We start from the raw sequence: 23,059 nt of genomic DNA on the forward strand, positions 1-23,059 counted from the left end.
GAATTTAGGAGTCGTAGCGTTATGTTGCAACTGTACACAACTCTGGTGCGGCCGCACTTGGAGTACTGTGTGCAGTTCTGGTCCCCACATTACAGGAAGGATGTGGAGGCTTTGGAGAGGGTGCAGAGGAGGTTTACCAGGATGTTGCCTGGTATGGAGGGGAGATCCTATGAGGAGAGGCTGAGGGATTTGGGATTGTTTTCGCTGGAAAGGCGGCGGCTAAGAGGGGATCTTATTGAAACATATAAGATGATTAGAGGTTTAGATAGGGTGGATAGTGATAGCCTTTTTCCTCTGATGGAGAAATCCAGCACGAGGGGGCATGGCTTTAAATTGAGGGGGGGTAGTTATAGAACCGATGTCAGGGGTAGGTTCTTTACCCAGAGGGTGGTGAGGGATTGGAATGCCCTGCCAGCATCAGTAGTAAATGCGCCTAGTTTGGGGGCGTTTAAGAGATCCGTAGATAGGTTCATGGACGAAAAGAAATTGGTTTAGGTTGGAGGGTCACAGTTTTTTTTTTTAACTGGTCGGTGCAACATCGTGGGCCGAAGGGCCTGTTCTGCGCTGTAATGTTCTATGTTCTATGTTCTATGTTCTATGAACTCCAGGATGAATATTTCCCATCAGCCACCACCCTCTGTTTTCTTACAGCTAGCCAATTCCTGATCCAAACCACTAAATCACCCTCAATCCCATGTATTTTCTGCAAAAGCTTACCATGGGGAACCTTATCAAACGCTTTGCTGAAATCCATATACACCACATCAACCGCTTTACCCTCATCCACCTCTTTGGTCACCTTCTCAAAGAACTCAATAAGGTTTGTGAGGCACAACCTACAGGCAGGCCAGAAAGTGTAGGAACTGGGGAAGAAAGTGAGACTGAGATAAACATAGCGCAGAGTAAGAGCAGGCAGAGGGAAGCCGCAGAGGTTGCTTGGTGGGATTGTAGGTGTGGACTGTGTTTGCTTCAATGCAAGAAATACTACAGGTAACACAGATGAACTGACAGCCTGGATTACACATGGAATTATGAAGTAATAGCAATTACGGAGACATGGTTAAAGGAAAGACAGAACTGGCAGCTTAACATTCCGGGATATTGTTGTTTTAGAAGGGACAGAAGGGGAAACAAAAGGGTGTTGCATTGGTGATTAGGGAGCAGATCACAGCTGTTGAGGGAGGAGACATTGGAGGGATCTTGTAGTGAGGCATTATGGGTGGAGCTCAGGAATAGGAAGGGTGAAATTATAATGTTGGGAGTGTACTACAGACCTCCCAACAGCCCGCAGGAGACAGAGGAGCAGTTGTGTAGTCAGATACTGAAAAGGTGTGAAAAAAGCAGGGGAGTTGTGATGGGTGACTTTAACTTCCCCCATATTGACTGGGAATCCTTTACAGCCAGGGGCTCGGATGGAGAGCAATTTGTTAGATGTGTCCGGGGGGCTTTGATACAGTATGTTGACAATCCAACCAGGGAGGGGGCCATACTAGACTTGGTACTGGGGAATGAGCCAGGCCAGGTGATCGATGTTTCAATGGGGGAGCATTTGGGCTGAGCGACCATAATTCCATAAGATTTCGGGTAGTTATGGATAAGGACAAGAGTGGCCCTCGGATGAGGGTGCTTAATTGGGCGAGGGCCAATTACAACCAAATTAGACAGGAACTGGGGAATGTGGATTGGGAGCGGCTATTTGAACGCAAATCCATGTCTGGCATGAGGGAGGCTTTTAAAGGGCAGTTGATTAAAGTGCAGGACAGGCATGTCCCCGCAAAAATTAAGGACAGAGATGGCATGATTTGAAAACCATGGATGACAAGGGAAATGTAAGCTTAGTCAAAAGGAGAAAGGAGCGTACGATAGGTCTAGGCATCTAAAAACTGACAAAACCCTTGAGGAGTACAGTGAAAGTAGGAAGGAACTTAAACACGGAATTAGGAAGGCTAAAAGGGGCCATGAAATGTCTTTAGCAAACAGGGTCAAGGAGAATCCCAAGGCTTTATATGCATATATCAGGAACAAGAGGGAAGCTTTTGGAGAAGATATTGAGGGACAGGATATATGCATACTTGGAGGAAAATGGACTAGTTAGTGACAGAATTTTGTACAGGGAAGATCATGTCTCACCAACTTGATTGAGTTTTTTGAAGAGGTGACAAAGATAATTGATGAGGGAAGGGCTGTGGATGCAGTTTATATGGACTTTAGCAAGGTGTTTGACAAGGTCCCAGATGGCAGACTGGTACAAAAACTAAAATCACATGGGATTCGGGGTGGGCTGGCTAGATGGACATAGAACTGGCTTGGTTATAGAAAGAAGTCTCACAACACCAGGTTAAAGTCCAACAGGTTTATTTGGTAGCAAATACCATAAGCTTTCGGAGCGCTGCTCCTTCGTCAGATGGAGTGGAAATGTGCTCTCAAACAGTGCACAGAGACACAAAATCAAGTTACAGAATACTGAATCCGTATTAATCAGTATTCTGTAACTTGATTTTGTGTCTCTGTGCACTATTTGAGAGCACATTTCCACTCCATCTGACGAAGGAACAGCGCTCCGAAAGCTTATGGTATTTGCTACCAAATAAACCTGTTGGACTTTAACCTGGTGTTGTGAGACTTCTTACTGTGTTCACCCCAGTCCAATGCCGGCATCTCCACATCTTGGTTATAGAAGACAGAGTAGCGGTGGATGGCTGTTTTTCAGAATGGAGATCTGTAGCTTGCGGTGTTCCGCAGGGATCAGTGCTGGGACCTCTGTTGTTTGTACTATATATAAATGATCTGGAGGAAAATGTGGGGGTCTGATTAGTAAGTTTGCGGATGACACAAAGATTGGCAGAGTTGCTGATAGTGCCAGGGATTGTTAGAGGATACAACAGGATATAGACAGATTGGGGACAGAAATGGCAGATGGAGTTTAATCCGGACAAATGTGAGGTGATGCATTTTGGGGGATCAAATTTAGGTATGATTATACTGTAAATGGCAGAACCCTTTGGAACATTAACATACAGAGGGATCGGGGCATGTAGGTCCACAGTTCCCTACAAGTGGCAACACAGGTGGCCAAGGTGATTAAGAAGGCATACGGCATGCTTGCCTTCATCAACCAGGGCACTGAGTACAGGAGTTGGGAAATCATGCTGCAGCTATATAAAATCTTGGTTAGGCTGCATTTGGAATAATGCGTGCAGGTCTGGTCACCATACTACTAGAAGGACATGGAAGCTTTGGAGATAGTGCAAAGAAGGTTCATCAATCTGTTGCCTGGTCTCGAGGGTGTTGGCTCTCTGGAGAGGCTGACTAGGATTGTTTTCATTGGAAAGACGGAGGCTGAGGAGGGATCTGATAGGGGTCTACAAAATTATGAGGCAAAGACAGGGTGGTGGGTAGTCAGAAGCTTTTTCCAAGGGTGGAAGTGTCAATTACAAGGGGGCACAGGTTCAAGATGAGAGGGGGAAAGTTTAAGGGAGATGTGCGGGGGAAGTTTTTCATGCAGAGAGTGGTGGGTGTCTGGAATGCGCTGCCAGAGGAGGTGGTGGAAGCAGGCACATTAGTAACATATAGGAGGCATCTGGATGGGTGCATGAATAGGAAGGAAATAGAGGGATGCGGACTAAGGTCAGACGGTTGTTTTTTTTAGTTCAGGCATCATGATCGGCACAGACTTGGAGGGCCAAAGGGCCTGTTCCTGTGCTGTACTTTTCTTTGTTCTTTGAATCGATCATTAATTGTGGGGTATCCCCATTTATTTCATCTAGTTAACTTAACACTAAAGCAAAATGACATCCCAGCAGACAACAGTGCAGTAAACTCTGCTCATTGCTCCTCAACACTTGAGGCATTTTAGTGTTTGGGAATACAACTTCCTCAATTTAAAAAAAAAAATCAATTGCTTTAAAGGGAAAGCACCCAGATTATTATGGCCAGCACCTTCAGAAGTTACAATAAATAAATAAGTTAAATCGCAAGTATTCTACATTTGACCTGAGACCATCATCTGTATCTGCCTACATGGGAATGGGTTCAGGCCCTGCATTGAACAGGGTGTCAAAAAGAGAGGCATAGTTCAAACTGGGGGACTTCTGGCTGTATTGGTATTTGGTAAGAAGCAAACAAGCTTCCCATGAAATGACTTAGACAGATGCACATATTAGTCTAATTGGCTCACATTTTTTAGTAATGTGCATCAGAATACTACAAAGTCATACAGCATCAAGGACAGAGGGAATTCACTTAAACATTTTGCCTTTTTTTGTTTCTTTTCAAAGTCCGAGGCAACTTCTTCAGACAGGCTTCTTCTCTCAATCAGCATTTTAGACAGCAGACGTCTGCTCTCCTGCTGGTGCTGCCTTCCCCGATAGGCTACCAGAAATGTTGTCTGAATCCAGCAGCTCCACAATGCTATACGGGGAGCAATCCTCCAGACCAAGCTTTCCGGACAACCAACCACAGAAACCTTTCTCCAAGTCTCGCACTGCCTGCCACCACTCACCAAATGACCAGGAAATCTGTGTCACGGTTGTGTATATGCTAAGGGATACTGACATTGCCACAATTAGCACTGGGTAAAAAATGATTAAAAAAGGGCAAATTGTAATCTTATGCCAGAAAGAACGCTCCTCGTTGTAAACCAGGAAAATGTTATACCAGGTGATGGTCCCATAATAAAAGGACATGACAAAGGACAATACAAAGACCACTGGAGTACATAACAGGCTCCATAGGACAACATGAGGACCTCGGTATAGCCCCAAATCACACACTTTCTTCTCGCCTTTTTCCTTGGGCTCTGGTGGCTCCTTTGACTTGGCTAGTTCCTGGAGCTCTTTCTCGGTTAATGTTACATGGATGTCCACCATCTGCCCCTTCTTCTTGCCACGAGTGATTGTGCCAGTTAGTGTCACATACCTGCTATCAGCAGGCACGCTCCAGCCACCTATCCCGCAAACAAAAGTTTTATCAGTCAGTAATAAAACAAACATTTTTTCCCATTTCATTTGAGGTTCAGGGGGTGCTGGGAACATAGGGCTTCGGAACAAAAACCATTTTGCCCCAGCAGTATTGAGAGGAGTGTGTGAGAGGACGATACTGGGACAGACAATCAGCAGCACCCAGAGGAGAGTGCGAGAGGAGATTGAAAATAGCACGAGAGTACAGTGAGCAATCTGAGTACAAGCTTGGATTTTGAACTCCTGAGATACGTCAGGATTCAAAAGTGACATGGGGCAAGTGGAAGCAGCTGATTGGGCGAGTACGGTTGGGTAATTATTTACTACTTTTAAAGCTTTCAGTTGCAAGGTTGTTATTCTGTCATAAGAGGACCAGGGGAGAAGGGCCTGAGAGTAATTGATATTATTTGATTTTAATTATCTTCCCAAAGGTTTAGTTTAAATGGGTAAGTCATAGCAGGAGGGTGCAAAGCTGTGGTGTTCTCCTGCTCCATGTGGGTAGCTGGAAACATTTCCAGTGCCTAGGGCCAGCTATGAGGTGGAGAGTATTATGGATAGCACGTTTGGAGATGGCCACACCAGAGACTTAGACTCCACAGGCAGGAAGGGAATAGGTGACAACCAGCAGGCAGAGCAGGAGGGCATGCAGTGCAGGAATCTCCTGTGCCATTCCCCTGCAAAACAGATATACCGCTTTGGGGGAAAGGCCTCTCAGGGGAAAGCAGCAGCAGCCAAATTTGATGCACTATGGTTGGCTCTGCTGCATGGAAGTGGGGTAAAAAGTGTGGGAATGCAATATTTATCAGGGATTCAATTGTAAGGGGAATAGTCAGGAATTTCTGTGGCCACAAACAAGGGATGGTATGTTGCCTCCCAGGTGCTAGGGTCAAAGGTGTCTCAGATCGGCTGCAGGTTATTCTGGAGGGGGAAGAGTGAACAGCCAGTGGTCATGGTACACATTGGTTAAAAAAAAGCACGAGGTCCTAAAAGTAGAATATAAGGAATTAGGAAGCAAGTTGAAAAGTAGGACCTCAAAACGTAGTGATCTCAGGTCGGTGGTGACGTTCACGAGGGGTCATAGGTTCAAGGTGAAGTGGGGGAGGTTTAACACAGATATCAGAAGGACATATTTTACACAGAGGGTGGTGGGGGCCTGGAATGCGCTGCCAGGCAAGGTGGTGGAGGCGGACACACTGGGAACGTTTAAGACTTATCTAGACAGCCATATGAACGGAGTGGGAATGGAGGGATACAAAAGAATGGTCTAGTTTGGGCCAGGGAGCGGCGCGGGCTTGGAGGGCCGAAGGGCCTGTTCCTGTGCTGTATTGTTCTTTGTTTGTTCTTTGTTCTATCTCAGGATTACTACCTATGCCACATTCTAGTAAGAGCAGAAAAAGCAGGATATATCAGATGAATATGTGAAGAGATGGTGTAAGGGGGAGGGTTTCAGATTCCTGGGACATCAAATTTGGCTGCTGCTGCTTTCCCCTGAGAGTTCTGAGGGTGGTGGGACCAGTACAAACTGGATGGGCAAGACCAGGACCGATATCCTAGGGGCAATATTTGCTGGATGGATGCGAACCTATGCAAGGAGTCAGAGGAGGGGACTCAAGGACAGTAAGGGGAATAAGAAAAGTAAAAGGCAGAGAAATCAAGGGCCAGAATCAAACAGAGCCACAGTGAAAAATAATGGCAACAGGGCAAGGAATGCTAAAAAGACAAGCCTTAAGGATTTGTGCCTTAATGCGCAGAACATTTGCAATAAAGTGGATGAATGAATTGAACAAATAAATGTAAACGGGTATGATACAGTCAGGATTGCAGAGACATGACTGCAGGGTGACCTGGGGTGAGAACTGAATATCCAGGGACTTAAGAAGGAAATTAGGAGAGCCAGAAGGGGTCACGAGAAGGCCTTGGCAGGTAAGATTAAGGAGAACCCTAAGGCATTCTATAAACATGTGAAGAGTAAAAGGATGAGATGTGAAGGAATAGGACCTATAAAATGTCAAGGTGATAAATGATCCGGACGAGGAAGTGGAGGGATGGGTTGGTAAGTTTGCCGACGACACGAAGGTTAGTGGTGTTGTGGATAGTTTGGAGGGATGTCAGAAGCTGCAGCGTGACATAGATAGGATGCAAGACTGGGCGGAGAAGTGGCAGATGGACTTCAACCCGGATAAATGCGTAGTGGTCCATTTTGGCAGGTCAAATGGGATGAAGGAGTATAATATCAAGGGTAAGACTCTTAGCAGTGTAGAGGATCAGAAGGACCTTGGGATCTGGGTCCATAGGACTCTTAAATCGGCCTCGCAGGTAGAGGAGGTGGTTAAGAAGGCGTATGGTGTGCTGGCCTTCATCAATCGGGGGATTGAGTCGAGTTGTCGGGAGATAATGATGCAGCTTTATAAGACCCTCGTCAGACCCCCCCACTTGGGAGTACTGTGCTCAGTTCTGGTCACCTCATTACAGGAGGGATGTGGAAATGATTGAAAGGGTGCAGAGAAGATTTACAAGGATGTTGCCTGGTTTCGGTGGCATGCCTTATGAGGATAGAAACATAGAAAAACGACAGCACAAACAGGCCCTTCGGCCCCACAAGTTGTGCCGAACATATCCCTACCTTCTAGGCCTACCTATAACCCTCCATCCTATTAAGTCCCATGTACTCATCCAGGAGTCTTTTAAAAGTCCCTATTGAGTTTGCCTCCACCACAACTGACAGCAGCCGATTCCACTCGCCCACCACCCTCTGTGTGAAAAACATCCCCCTAACATTTCCCTGTACCTACCCCCCAGCACCTTAAACCTGTGTCGTCTTGTAGCAGCCATTTCCACCCTGGGAAAAAGCCTCTGAGAGTCCACCCGATCTATGCCTCTCAACATCTTATATACCTCTATTAGGTCTCCTCTAATCCTACGTCTCTCCAAGGAGAAAAGACCAAGCTCCCTCAGCCTATCCTCATAGGGTATGTCACTCAATCCAGGCAACATCCTGGTAAACCTTCTCTGCTCTCTCTCTAACGTCTCCACGTCCTTCTGGTAGTGCGGCGACCAGAACTGGACGCAGTACTCCAATTGTGGCCTAACCAGCGTCCTACACAGCTGCATCATCAGACTCCAGCTAAAAGGCGATTGAATTGCATTGCTGGTTAAAGAGGAAAGTAATGTAATAGCGAGGATGGATATTAGCTCTGATAACGTGGAATCTGAATGGATAGAATTGAAAAATACCAAGGGCCAAAGCTGTGAGTGGGGATTGTATACAGACCCTCCAACTGTAATGCTGATGTTGGGGATGGCATTACAAAGGAAATTAGAGATGCATGTGTGACATTGGTGTCCCTTAAGAGATGGTTTTTAAAAACATGTTTTCTGCAGTTTTCTTTTCTAATGCCTTAGGTGATCTCATTGTTGGGAGGAGAAAAAACTGTGCAGGTCAAGTGACAGGGATTGTTACAGTTTCGTTTTAGAAGCATAGCTGAAAAAATCTCTTTTTATTTTTAAAGTTTTACCAGTTAGTTGGAAGCGCATCTTGTTTGCCATCCTGCAGTAAAGAATCTGTGTTTTGGTATTTTGGGGAGCTGAAGACTACAAGCTGCTCAATTTTCAAGATGATTTGAAATCAACATTCCACCCAGGGAACTGGATTCCAGTATTATGAGCTTTAGCCTTTGCAGTGATAAAACTGTTTAAACGGTTTTGTTTATTGGATATTGGTTTTGATTGGAACAGCTGATATATATATATTATATATATATCGGTTAAGGGTTATACATTATAGTGGTTGTTTTGTTTCTTGTTTGTAATTGATACAAATTCTTGCTAATTTTCTTACTATACATGTTAACTATATTCTTAAATAAACATTGTTTCATAAAAGCTCCCTAGTGGGTCACTTGAATTATACTTGAAGTGAAACATCTCATGCTTTTCCCAGCCAAACTCAAAACTTATGATTCAGGCGGGCTTCATAAAACACTAGAGTTTCTAGCCTGAACCATAACAATTGGGGGCTCTAGAGGGATTTTTGATTGAGTTCAATAATTCCAAATCAAACCAAGAACAAAGAGAACAAAGAACAATACAGCACAGGAACAGGCCCTTCGGCCCTCCAAGCCCGCGCCGCTCCCTGGTCCAAACTAGACCATTCTTTTTCTTAGCTATGAGGAGAGATTGGGTAAAATGGGGTTGTTCTCCCTGGAAAGACGGAGAATGAGGGGAGATCTAATAGAGGTGTACAAGATTATGAAGGGGATAGATAGGGTGAACGGTGGGAAGCTTTTTCCTAGATCAGAAGTGACGATCACGAGGGGTCACGGGCTCAATGTGAGAGGGTCGAAGTATAACTCAGATATTAGAACATAGAACATAGAAAGCCACAGCACAAACAGGCCCTTCGGCCCACAAGTTGCGCCGATCACATCCCCACCTCTAGGCCTATCTATAGCCCTCAATCCCATTAAATCCCATGTACTCATCCAGAAGTCTCTTAAAAGACCCCAACGAGTTTGCCTCCACCACCACCGACGTCAGCCGATTCCACTCACCCACCACCCTCTGAGTGAAAAACTTACCCCTGACATCCCCCCTGTACCTACCCCCCAGCACCTTAAACCTGTGTCCTCTCGTAGCAACCATTTCAGCCCTTGGAAATAGCCTCTGAGAGTCCACCCTATCCAGACCCCTCAACATCTTGTAAACCTCTATCAGGTCACCTCTCATCCTTCGTCTCTCCAGGGAGAAGAGACCAAGCTCCCTCAACCTATCCTCATAAGGCATGCCCCCCAATCCAGGCAACATCCTTGTAAATCTCCTCTGCACCCTTTCAATGGCTTCAACATCTTTCCTGTAATGAGGTGACCAGAACTGCGCGCAGTACTCCAAGTGGGGTCTAACCAGGGTCCTATAAAGCTGCAGCATTATCTCCCGACTCCTAAACTCAATCCCTCGATTAATGAAGGCTAGTACGCCATACGCCTTCTTGACCGCATCCTCCACCTGCGAGGCCGATTTAAGAGTCCTATGGACCCGGACCCCAAGGTCCCTCTGATCCTCTACACTGCTAAGAATGGTACCCTTCATTTTATACTGCTGCTCCATCCCATTGGATCTGCCAAAATGGATCACCACACACTTATCCGGGTTGAAGTCCATCTGCCACTTCTCCGCCCAGTCCTGCATTCTATCTATGTCTCGCTGCAACTTCTGACATCCCTCCAAACTATCCACAACACCACCTACCTTGGTGTCGTCAGCAAACTTACCAACCCATCCCTCCACTTCCTCATCCAGGTCATTTATGAAAATGACAAACAGCAAGGGTCCCAGAACAGATCCCTGGGGCACTCCACTGGTCACTGACCTCCATGCAGAGAAAGACCCCTCCACAGCCACTCTCTGCCTTCTGCAGGCAAGCCAGTTCTGGATCCACAAGGCAACAGCCCCTTGGATCCCATGCCCTCTCACTTTCTCAAGAAGTCTTGCATATTAGAGGGATGTTTTTTACACAGAGGGTGGTGGGGGCCTGGAATGCGCTGCCAAGTAGGGTGGTGGAGGCAGACACGCTGACATCGTTTAAGACTTACCTGGATAGTCACATGAGCAGCCTGGGAATGGAGGGATACAAACGATTGGTCTAGTTGGACCAAGGAGCGACACAGGCTTGGAGGACCGAAGAGCCTGTTTCCTGTGCTGTACTGTTCTTTGTTCTTTTTACTTTTTGCCTGTCCTTCTTAAGTACTGAATAGAACAAAGAACATAGAAAAACTACAGCACAAACAGGCCCTTCGGCCCACAAGTTGCGCCGGTCATGTCCCTACCTACCTAGGCCTATATATAGGCTTCCCTATAACCCTCAGTCCAATTAAGTCCCATGTACTCATCCAGAAGTCTCTTAAAAGACCCTATCGAGTTTGCCTCCACAACCATTGACGGCAGCCGATTCCACTCACCCACCACCCTCTGAGTGAAAAACTTACCCCAGACATCTCGGCTATCTAGATAAGTCTCAAACGTTCCCAGTGTGTCCGCCTCCACCACCTTGCCCGGCAGTGCATTCCAGGCCCCCACCACCCTCTGTGTAAAATACGTCCTTCTGATATCTGTGTTAAACCTCCCCCCCCCTCACCTTGAACCTATGACCCCTCGTGAACGTCACCATCGACCTGGGAAAAAGCTTCCCGCCGTTCACCCTATCTATGCCTTTCATAATTTTATACACCTCTATTAGGTCACCCCTCATCCTCCGTCTTTCCAGTGAGAACAACCCCAGTTTACCCACTCTCTCCTCATAACTAAGCCCTTCCATACCAGGCAACATCCTGGTAAACCTCCTCTGCACTCTCTCCAAAGCCTCCACGTCCTTCTGGTAGTGTGGTGACCAGAACTGGGCGCAGTATTCCAAATGCGGCCGAACCAACCTTCTATACAACTGCAACATCAGACCCCAACTTTTATACTCTATGCCCTGTCCTATAAAGGCAAGCATGCCATATGCCTTATTCACTACCTTCTCCACCTGCGACGTCACCTTCAAGGATCTGTGGACTTGCACACCCAGGTCCCTCTGCGTATCTACACCCTTTATGGTTCTGCCATTTATCGTATAGCTCCCCCCTACGTTAGTTCTAAGTGACGAGACAAAGATTTGCATCAGAGGCCCAGCGATTTCATCTCTCGTCTCCCTGAGCAGCCTTGGATAGATTCCATCAGGCCCTGGGGATTTGTCAGTCTTTATATTCCCTAAATAACCTAACACTTCCTCCCTTGTAATGGAGATTTTCACTAATGCGTCAACACTCCCCTCCGAGTCACTCCCAGTCAACACATCCCTCTCCTTTGTGAATACCGATGCAAAGTATTCATTTGGGATCTCCCCTACTTCTTTGGGCTCGGAGCATAATTTCTCACTTTTGTCCGAGAGGTCCGGTTTTTTCCCTGACAGCCCTTTTGTTCCTAACGTATGAATAAAGTGCCTTGGGATTCTCCTTAATCCTGTCTGCCAAGGACATTTCGTGACCCCTTTTTGCCCTTCTAATTCCTCGTTTGAGTTCTTTCCTACTTTCTTTGTATTCCTCCAGAGCTCCCTCCGTTTTTAGCTGCCTGGACCTAACGTATGCCTCTCTTTTCTTTTTGACCAATCCCTCAATTTCCCTGGTTATCCACGGTTCTCGAATCCTACCCTTCCTTTTTTTACAGGCACATGCCTATCCTGCAGCCCTAACAACTGTTCCTTCAAAGACTCCCTCATGCCAGATGTGGATTTACCCTCAAACAGCCTCTCCCAATCAACAGCTGCCAATTTCTGCCTAATCCCACTAAAGTTAGCCTTCCCCCTATCCAACACCTTACCCTTGGGACACCACTCATCCTTTTCCATCACTATCCTAAAGCTAACAGAATTGTGGTCACTATTTGCCACATGTTCCCCTACCGAAACTTTGAAGACCTGACCGGGCTCATTCCCCAGTACTAGGTCCAGTATAGCCCTCTCTCTAGTCGGGCTATCTACATATTGTTCCAAAGAACCTTCCTGTACACATTTTACAAATTCCTCCCCATTCAGACTCCCAGCCCTACGCGATTTCCAGTCTATACCAGGGAAATTGAAGTCTCCCACTACAACAACCCTATTTTTCCTGCACCTATCCAGTATCTCCTGACATATCCGTTCTTCCACTTCCCTTGGGCTGTTGGGGGGCCTGTAGTATACCCCCAACATAGTGACTGCGCCCTTCCTGTTTCTGAGCTCCACCCACAGTGACTCGTTACACGACCCCTCTGAATTGTCCTCCCTCTGCACCGCTGTAATATGCTCTCCAACTAATACTGCTACTCCCCCACCTCTTTTGGCCCCTCCTCTGTCTCGCCTAAAACACTTGTACCTCGGAATATTCAGTTGCCAGTCCTGTCCCTCTTTCAACCAAGTCTCTGTCACCGCAACCACATCCAAATTCCTCGTAAGCTTTAAGGCCCTAAGTTCGTCTGTCTTACCTGCTACGCTCCTTGCATTGAAGTAGATGCACTCCAGACCTCCAGTCCCAGTGAGGTCATCCTCCCCCAGAGTGCTCTACTTCTTTGCCAGCCTTGTCCTGGCCCCAAGCTCGTCCCCAGCCTCTACACGTGTAGACATAATTTTTTGATCCCCACCCCCCTGCCATATTAGTTTAAACCCCCCCGAACTGCACTAGCAAAACTCCCAGCCAGGATATTCAAAGACAGTGAGTGGTGAGCATATTGGTGTTTTCTTTTTGGGTATTGTATTCAAGTTTAAATAGGCACTCCCTATTTAAACCTTGTGGAATAATGGCTATTTCAGAGGCTAAGAAGTTCCTGGGGGTGGAGGAAGTCACACAAGTTACCTTACAAAAGGTGACTAAAACAAAGCTTTTAGAATTAGCAAAAACATTGCAGTTGACATCGCCTGACACGTGATAAAAGAACATCTGTAACTATGGGTGATTTTAATCTGCACATAGTAACAATACCATTCCTGGAATTCCTGGAGCGTGTACAGGAAGATTTTCTGGACCAATACGTTTGAGGAACCAACTAGAGAACAGCCCATCCTAGACTGGGTATTGTGCAGTGAGAAAGGAATAATTGGCAATTTAGTTGTGCAGGGCTCCTTGGGGATGAGTGAGTATTGGAGTCATAGAGGTTAACAGCGTGGAAATGGGTCTTTTGGCCCAACTTGTCCATGCCGCCTTTTTTTTTAAACCACCAAGCTTGTCCCTATTGCATGCATTTGGCCCATATCCCTCTGTACCCATCCGACCAAGGTAACTGTCTAAATGCTTTTTAAAAGACAAAATTGTACCCGCCTCTACTACTACCTCGAGCAGCTCATTCCAGATGCTCACTACCCTCTATGTGGAAACAATTACCCCTCTGGAGCCTTTTGTACCTCTCCCCTCTCACCTTAAATCTAGGCCCTTGAGTTTCAGTCTCCCCTACCTTTGGGAAAAGATATTGACTACCTAGCTGATCTATATCCCTCATTATTTTACAGACCTCTATAAGATCACCCCCAAGCCTCCTACACTCAGGGAAAAACTATCCAACCTCTCCTTATAACTCAAACCATCAAGTCCCGGTAGCATCCTAGTAAATCTTTTCTGCACTCTATCTAGTTTAATAACATCCTTTCTATAATAGGGTGACCAGAACTGTACACAGTATTCCAAGTGCGGCCATACCAATGTCTTGTACAACTTCAAGACATCCCAACTCCTGTATTCAATATACTGACCAATGATACCAAGCATGCCGAATGCATTCTTCATCACCCTGTCCTCCTGTGACTCTACTTTCAAAGAGCTATGAACCTCTACTCCTATATCTCTTTGTTCTATAACTCTCCCCAACGCCCTACCATTAACTGAATAAGTCCTGCCCTGCTCTGATCTACCAAAATGCATCACCTTGCATTTGGTAGAAACATAGAAAAACTACAGCACAATACAGGCCCTTCAGCCCACAAAGTTGTGCCGAACATGTCCCTACCTTCGCGATTACTAGGCTTACCTATAACCCTCTATCTTACTAAGTTCCATGTACTTATCTAAAAGTCTCTTAAAAGACCCTATCGAATCCGCCTCCACCACCGTTGCTGGCAGCCCATTCCACGCACCACCACCCTCTGAGTGAAAAACTTACCCCTGACATCTCTGTACCTACCCCCCAGCACCTTAAACCTGTGTCCTCTTGTGGCAACCATTTCAGCCCTGGGAAAAAGCCTCTGACTATCCACTCGATCAATACCTCTCAACATCTTATACACCTCTATCAGGTCACCCCTCATCCTTCGTCTCTCCAAGGATAGGTTGAGCTCACTCAACCTATCCTCATAAGGCATGCTCCCCAACCCAGGCAACATCCTTGTAAATCTCCTCTGCACCCTTTCTATGGCTTCCACATCCTTCCTGTAATGAGGTGACCAGAAGTGAGCACAGTACTCCAAGTGTGGTCTGACCAGGGTCTTATATAGCTGCAACATTATCTCACGACTCCTAAACTCAATTCCTCGATTGATGAAGGCCAGTACACCATACGCCTTCTTAACCACAGCCTCAACCTGCACAGCTGCTTTGAGCGTCCTATGAACTCGGACCCCAAGATCCTTCTGATCTTCCACTCTGCCAAGAGTCCGACCATTCATATTATATTCCGCCATCCTATTTGACCTGCCTATCTGCCTTTATCTAAATTAAACTCCATCTCTCATTCATCAGCCCACTGGCCCAATTGATCAAGATCCTATTGCAATCAGAGATAACCTTCTTCACTGTCCACTATGCCACCAATCTTGGTGTCATCTGCAAACTTACTAACCATGCCTCCTAAATTCTCATCCAAATCATTAATATAAATGACAAGTAACAGTGAACCCAGCACCGATCCCCGAGGCACACCGCTGGTCACAGGCCTCCAGTTTGAAAAACAACCTTCTACAATCACTCTCTGTCTTCTGTCATCAAGCCAATTTTGTATCCAATTGGCTACCTCACCCTGGATCCCGTGAGATTTAACTTTATGCAACAACCTACCATGCATTTCCTTGTCAAAGGCCTTGCTAAAGTCCATGTAAACAACATCAACTGCACTGCCCTCATCTACCTTCTTCGTTACCCCTTTAAAAACTCAATCAAGTTTGTGAGACATGATTTTCCACTCACAAAGCCATGCTGACTGTCCCTAATCAGTCCTTGTGTCTCTAAATGCTTGTACATAGAACATAACAGCGCAGTACAGGCCCTTCGGCCCTCGATGTTGCGCCGACCAGTGAAACCAATCTAAAGCCCCTCTAATCTACACTATTCCAATATCATCCATATGTTTATCCAATAACCATTTGAATGCTCTGAATGTTGACGAGTCCACTACTGCTGCAGGCAGGGCATTCCACACCCTTACTACTCTCTGAGTAAAGAACTCACCTCTGACATCTGTCCTATATCTATCACCCCTCAATTTGAAGCTATGTCCCCTCGTGTTAGCCATCACCATCCGAGGAAAAAGGCTCTCACTATCCACCCTATCTAATCCTCTGATCATCTTGTATTCCTCTATTAAGTCACCTCTTAACCTTCTTCTCCCTAATGAAAACAACCTCAAGTCCCTCAGCCTTTCCTCATACGATCTTCCCACCATACCAGGCAACATCCTGGTAAATCTCCTCTGCACCCTTTCCGACGCTTCCACATCTTTCCTATAATGCGGCGACCAGAATTGTACGCAAGACTCCAAGTGCGGCCGCACCAGAGTTTTGTACAGTTGCAGCATGACCTCCTGGCTCCGAAACTCAATCCCTCTACCAATAAAAAGCTAACACACCAAATGCCTTCTTAACAACCCTATCAACCTGGGTGCCAGCTTTCAGGGATCTATGCACATGGACACCCAGATCCCTCTGTTCATCCACACTACCAAGTATCTTACCATTAGCCCAGTGCTCTGTATTCCTGTTATTCCTTTTCCGCATTAAACTTCATTTGCCAGCTCTCAGCCCAGCTCTGCAGCTTATCTATGTCCCTCTGTAACCTGCCACTTCCCTCCGCACTGTCTACAACTCCACTGACTTTAGTGTCATCCGCAAATTTACTAATCCATCCTTCTACGCCCTCATCCAGGTCATTTATAAAAATGACAAACAGCAGTGTCCCCAAAACAGATCCTTGCGGTACACCACTAGTAACTGAACTCCATACATAAAACATAGAACAGAACAGGCCCTTCGGCCCATGATGTTGTGCCGAGCTTTATCTGAAACCAAGATCAAGCTATCCCACTCCCTATCATCCTGGTGTGCTCCATGTGCCTATCCAATAACCACTTAAATGTTCCTAAAGTGTCTGACTCCACTATCACTGCAGGCAGTCCATTCCACACCCCAACCACTCTCTGCGTAAAGAACCTACCTCTGATATCCTTCCTATATCTCCCACCACGAACCCTATAGTTATGCCCCCTTGTAATAGCTCCATCCACCCGAGGAAATAGTCTTTGAACGTTCACTCTATCTATCCCCTTCATCATTTTATAAACCTCTATTAAGTCTCCCCTCAGCCTCCTCCGCTCCAGAGAGAACAGCCCTAGCTCCCTCAACCTTTCCTCATAAGACCTACCCTCCAAACCAGGCAGCATCCTGGTAAATCTCCTCTGCACTCTTTCCAGCACTTCCACATCCTTCTTATAGTGAGGTGACCAGAACTGCACACAATATTCCAAATGTGGTCTCACCAAGGTCCTGTACAGTTGCAGCCTAACTCCACGGCTCTTAAACTCCAACCCCCTGTTAATAAAAGCTAACACACTATAGGCCTTCTTCACAGCTCTATCCACTTGAGTGGCAACCTTTAGAGAACTGTGGATATGAACCCCAAGCTCTCTCTGTTCCTCCACAGTCTTCAGAACCCTACCTTTGACCCTGTAATCCACATTTAAATTAGTCCTACCAAAATGAATCACCTCACATTTATCAGGGTTAAACTCCATTTGCCATTTTTCAGCCCAGCTTTGCATCCTATCTATGTCTCTTTGCAGCCTACAACAGCCCTCCATCTCATCCACTACTCCACCAATCTTGATGTCATCAGCAAATTTACTGATCCACCCTTCAGCCCCCTCCTCTAAGTCATTAATAAAAATCACAAAGAGCAGAGGCCCTGCGGCACTCCGCTAGCAACCTGCCTCCAATCCGAAAATTTTCCATCGACCACCACCCTCTGTCTTCGATCAGATAGCCAGTTACCTATCCAGTTGACCAACTTTCCCTCTATCCCACAGCTCCTCAGTTTCATCACAGGCCGACCATGGGGGACCTTATCAAACGCCTTACTAAAATCCATGTATATGACATCAACTGCCCTACCTTCATCAACACACTTAATTACCTCCTCAAAAAATTCTATCAAATTTGTGAGGCACGACTTGCCCTTCACGAATCCGTGCTGACTATCCCGGATTAATCCACATCTTTCTAATTGGTCGTAAATCCCATCTCTAAGGACCTTTTCCATCAATTTACCAACCACCGATCAACAAAAACCCTCCATCCTGGAGGGTTTATCCAGGATGAACATTTCCCATCAACCACCACCCTGTTTTCTTACAGCGAGCCAATTCTTGATCCAAACCACTAAATCACCCTCAATCCCATGTGTCCGTACTTTCTGCAATAGCTTACCATGGGGAACCTTATCAAATGCTTTGCTGAAATCCATATACACATCGACCGCTTTACCCTCATCCACCTCTTTGGTCACCTTCTCAAAGAACTCAATAAGGTTTGTGAGGCACGACCCACCCTTCACAAAACCGTGCTGACTATCCCTAATCAAATTATTCCTTTCTAGATGATTATAAATCCTATCTCTTATAATCCTTTCCAAAACTTTGCCCACAACAGAAGTAAGGCTCACCGGTCTATAATTACCAGGGTTGTCCCTACTCCCCTTCTTGAACAAGGGGACAACATTTGCTATCCTCCAGTCTTCTGGCACTGTTCCTGTAGACAATGACGACACAAAGATCAAAGCCAAAGGCTCTGCAATCTACTCTCTCGCATCCCAGAGAATCCTAGGATAAATCCCTTTCCAGAATTGCTAACACCTCCTCCTTATAAGACCATAAGACCATAAGACATAGGAGCGGAAGTAAGGCCATTCGGCCCATCGAGTCCACTCCACCATTCAATCATGGTTGATTTATGAACCTCAATCCCGTCCAGTCCAACAGCCTGCATCTCAGTACTCCCCTCGACAACACTGTCCCTCTCCTGAGTGAATACCGACGAAAAATATTCATTTAGTGCCTCTCCTATCTCTTCAGAATCCACGTACAAGTTTCCACTACTGTCCTTGACTGGCCCTAATCTTACCCTAGTCATTCTTTTACTCCTGACATACCTATAGAAAGCTTTAGGGTTTTCCTTGATTCTACCTGCCAAAGACTTCTCATGTCCCCTCATGGCTCTTCTTAACTCTTTCTTTGGGTTCTTCCTGGCTAACTTGTAACTCTCAAGTGCCCTAACTTCAAGGCAAGGAGTGTAGCAGGTAAGACAGACGAACTTAGGGCCTTAAAGCTTACGAGCAATTTGGATGTGGCTGCGGTGACAGAGATTTGGTTGAAAGAGGGACAGGACTGGCAACTGAATATTCCGAGGTACAAATGTTTTAGGCGAGACAGAGGAGGGGCCAAAAGAGGTGGGGGAGTAGCAGTATTAGTTGGAGCGCATATTACAGCGGTGCAGAGGGAGGACAATTCAGAGGGGTCGTGTAACGAGTCACTGTGGGTGGAGCTCAGAAACAGGAAGGGCGCAGTCACTATGTTGGGGGTATACTACAGGCCCCCCAACAGCCCAAGGGAAGTGGAAGAACGGATATGTCAGGAGATACTGGATAGGTGCAGGAAAAATAGGGTTGTTGTAGTGGGAGACTTCAATTTCCCTGGTATAGACTGGAAATCGCTGAGAGCTGGGACTCTGAATGGGGAGGAATTTGTAAAATGCGTACAGGAGGGTTCTTTGGAACAATATGTAGATAGCCCCACTAGAGAGGGGGCTATACTGGACCTAGTACTGGGGAATGAGCCCGGTCAGGTCTTCAAAGTTTCGGTAGGGGAACATGTGGCAAATAGTGACCACAATTCTGTTAGCTTTAGGATAGTGATGGAAAAGGATGAGTGGTGTCCCAAGGGTAAGGTGTTGGATTGGGGGGGGAAGGCTAACTTTAGTGAGATTAGGCAGAAATTGGCAGCTGTTGATTGGGAGAGGCTGTTTGAGCGTAAATCCACATCTGGCATGTGGGAGTCTTTTAAGGAACAGTTGTTAGGGCTGCAGGACAGGCATGTGCCTGTAAAAAAGGATAGGAAGGGTAGGATTCGATTCCAGTCCAAAGATGTGCGGGTTAGGTTGATTGGCCAGGTAAAAAAAATTGCCCCTTAGAGTCCTGGGATGCGTAGGTTAGAGGGATTAGCGGGTAAATATGTGGGGTGGGATTGTGGTCGGTGCAGACTCGATGGGCCAAATGGCCTCCTTCTGCACTGTAGGGTTTCTATGATGATTTCTATGAACCGTGGATAACCAGGGAAATTGAGGGGCTGGTCAAAAAGAATAGAGAGGCGTATGTTAGGTCCAGGCAGCTAAAAACGGAGGGAGCTCTGGAGGAGTACAAAGAAAGTAGGAAAGAACTCAAACGGGGAATTAGAAGGGCAAAAAGGGGTCACGAAATGTCCTTGGCAGACAGGATTAAGGAGAATCCCAAGGCATTTTATTCATACGTTAGGAACAAAAGGGTTGTCAGGGAAAAAAATCGGACCTCTCAGGGACAAAAGTGGGGAATTATGCTTGGAGCCCAAAGAAGTAGGGGAAATCCTAAATGAATATTTTGCATCGGTATTCACAAAGGAGAGGGATGTGTTGACTGGGAGTGTCTCGGAGGGGAGTGTTGAACCGTTGGAGAAAATCTCCATTACAAGGGAGGAAGTGTTAGGTTTGTTAGAGAATATAAAGACTGACAATTCCCCAGGGCCTGATGGAATCTATCCAAGGCTGCTCAGGGAGACGAGAGATGAAATCGCTGGGCCTCTGATGCAAATCTTTGTCTCGTCACTGGACGCAGGTGAGGTCCCAGAGGATTGGAGGATAGCTAATGTGGTCCCGTTATTTAAGAAGGGGAGGAAGGATAACCCGGGTAATTATAGGCCGGTGAGCTTGACGTCCGTGGTGGGGAAGTTGTTGGAGAAGATTCTTAGAGATAGGATGTATGCGCATTTAGAAAGGAATAAACTCATTAACGATAGTCAGCATGGTTTTGTGAGAGGGAGGTCATGCCTCACTAACCTGGTGGAGTTTTTTGAAGAAGTGACCAGAATGGTTGACGAGGGAAGGGCCATGGATGTCGTCTATATGGACTTTAGTAAAGCGTTTGATAAAGTCCCTCATGGTAGGCGGGTGAAAAAGGTTGGATCTCATGGGATAAAGGGGGAGGTGGCTAGATGGGTGGAGAACTGGCTTGGTCACAGAAGACAGAGGGTGGTAGTGGAAGGGTCTTTTTCTGGCTGGGTGCCTGTGACTAGTGGTGTTCCGCAGGGCTCTGTATTGGGACCTCTGCTGCTTGTGATTTATATAAACGATCTGGAAGAAGGTGTAACTGGGGTGATCAGTAAGTTTGCGGACGATACAAAATTGGCAGGACTTGCAGATAGTGAGGAGCATTGTCAGAAGCTACAGAAGGATATAGATAGGCTGGAAATTTGGGTAAAGAAATGGCAGATGGAGTTCAATCCTGATAAATGCGAAGTGATGCATTTTGGTAGAAATAATGTAGGGAGGAGCTATACGATAAATGGCAGAACCGTAAAGGGTATAGATACATAGAGGGACCTGGGTGTGCAAGTCCACAGATCCTTGAAGGTGACGTCACAGGTGGAGAAGGTGGTGAAGAAGGCATATGGCATGCTTGCCTTTATAGGACGGGGCATAGAGTATAAAAGTTGGGGTCTGATGTTGCAGATGTATAGAACGTTGGTTTGGCCGCATTTGGAATACTGCGTCCAGTTCTGGCCGCCACACTACCAGAAGGGCGTGGAGGCTTTGGAGAGAGTACAGAGGAGGTTTACCAGGATGTTGCCTGGTATGGAGGGGCTTAGTTATGAGGAGAGATTGGGTAAACTGGGTATGTTCTCCCTGGAAAGACGGAGGATGAGGGGAGACTTAATAGAGGTGTATAAAATTATGAAAGTCATAGATAGGGTGAACGGTGGGAAGCTTTTCCCCATGTCGGGGGTGACGTTCACGAGGGGTCATAGGTTCAAGGTGAAGGGGGGGAGATTTAACACAGATATCAGAAGGACATATTTTACACAGAGGGTGGTGGGGGCCTGGAATGTGCTGCCTGGCAAGGTGGTGGAGGCGGACACACTGGGAACGTTTAAGACTTATCTAGATAGCCACATGAACGGAGTGGGAATGGAGGGATACAAAAGAATAGTCTAGTTTGGACCAGGGAACGGCACGGGCTTGGAGGGCCAAAGGGCCTGTTCCTGTGCTGTATTGTTCTTTGTGTGAATTTGTGAACTGCAACAATTGTTTATTCCTGTCAGGCGCAAAAACAAAACGGGAAAGGCAGCCAAACCATGGCTTACAAGGGAAATTAAAGATATTAGATCCAAGGAAGAGGCATGTAAATTGGCCAGAGAAAACAGTAAATCTGAGGAATGGGAGCAATATAGAATTCAGCAATGGAGGATAAAGGGATTGATTAAGAAGGGCAAAATAGAGTATGGAAAAGGCTATACTCTATTATAAATGATTTAATAGCAGAGCATTTGGAAAACAGAGGTAGAATTGATCAGAGTTGGCATGGATTTACAAAAGGGAAATTATACTTGACAAACCTACTGGAATTCTTCAAGGACGTAACTAGCAGAGTTGAGGGGAAGCTCGTGGATACGGTTTATTCAGAGTGTCCCAGGTCTTTCGACAAGGTCCCACATAAGAGATTAGTGAGTAAAATGGGATTGGGATAGTGTATTGAGATTCATTGAAAATTGATTGGCAGACAGGAAACAAACAGCAGGAATAAAGGGGACATTTATTCAGGCAGTGACTCATTGGCGGCACAGTGGTTAGCACTGCTGCCTCACAGCGCCAGTGACACGGGTTCAATTACCGGTTTGGTTCACTGTCTGAGCGGAGTCTGCACGTTCTCCCATGTCTGTGTGGATTTCCTCCGGGTGCTCCCACAGTCTGAAAGGCATGCTGGTTAGGTGCATTGGCCATGCTAAAGTCTCCCTCAGTGTACCCGAACAGGCGCCAGCGTGTGATGGCTAAAGGATTTTCACAGGAACTTCATTGCAGTGTTAATGTAAGCCTAGTTGGACACTAATAAATAAACTTTAAACTGCAGGGATTAGTGCTAGGATCGCAGCTATGCACAATGTATATAAATGATTTAGATGAGAAAACTAAATGTAGTATCTCGAAATTTGCAGATGACATGAAGCTGGGTGGGAGGGTGAGCTGTGAGGAGGATGCAGAGATGCTTCAGTATGATTTGGACTAGAAACACAGAAATATAGAAACATAGAAAAACTAC

General features: G+C 46.2%; 1 protein-coding gene across 1 annotated transcript in view; it reads right to left on the bottom strand.

The window, feature by feature from the left end:
• Positions 1-451: 451 nt before the first annotated feature.
• LOC144489303 (transmembrane protein 169-like) overlaps positions 452-23,059 on the bottom strand; it is a 39,145-nt gene continuing 16,537 nt past the window's right edge. The window contains exon 2 of the mRNA XM_078207180.1: positions 452-4,945. Coding sequence (XP_078063306.1) covers positions 4,323-4,945 — 623 coding nt within the window. The 3' untranslated portion in view covers positions 452-4,322. The remainder of the gene's footprint in view (positions 4,946-23,059) is intronic.

Source organism: Mustelus asterias, unplaced genomic scaffold, assembly GCF_964213995.1.
Source record: "Mustelus asterias unplaced genomic scaffold, sMusAst1.hap1.1 HAP1_SCAFFOLD_2109, whole genome shotgun sequence".
NCBI lineage: Eukaryota > Metazoa > Chordata > Chondrichthyes > Carcharhiniformes > Triakidae > Mustelus > Mustelus asterias.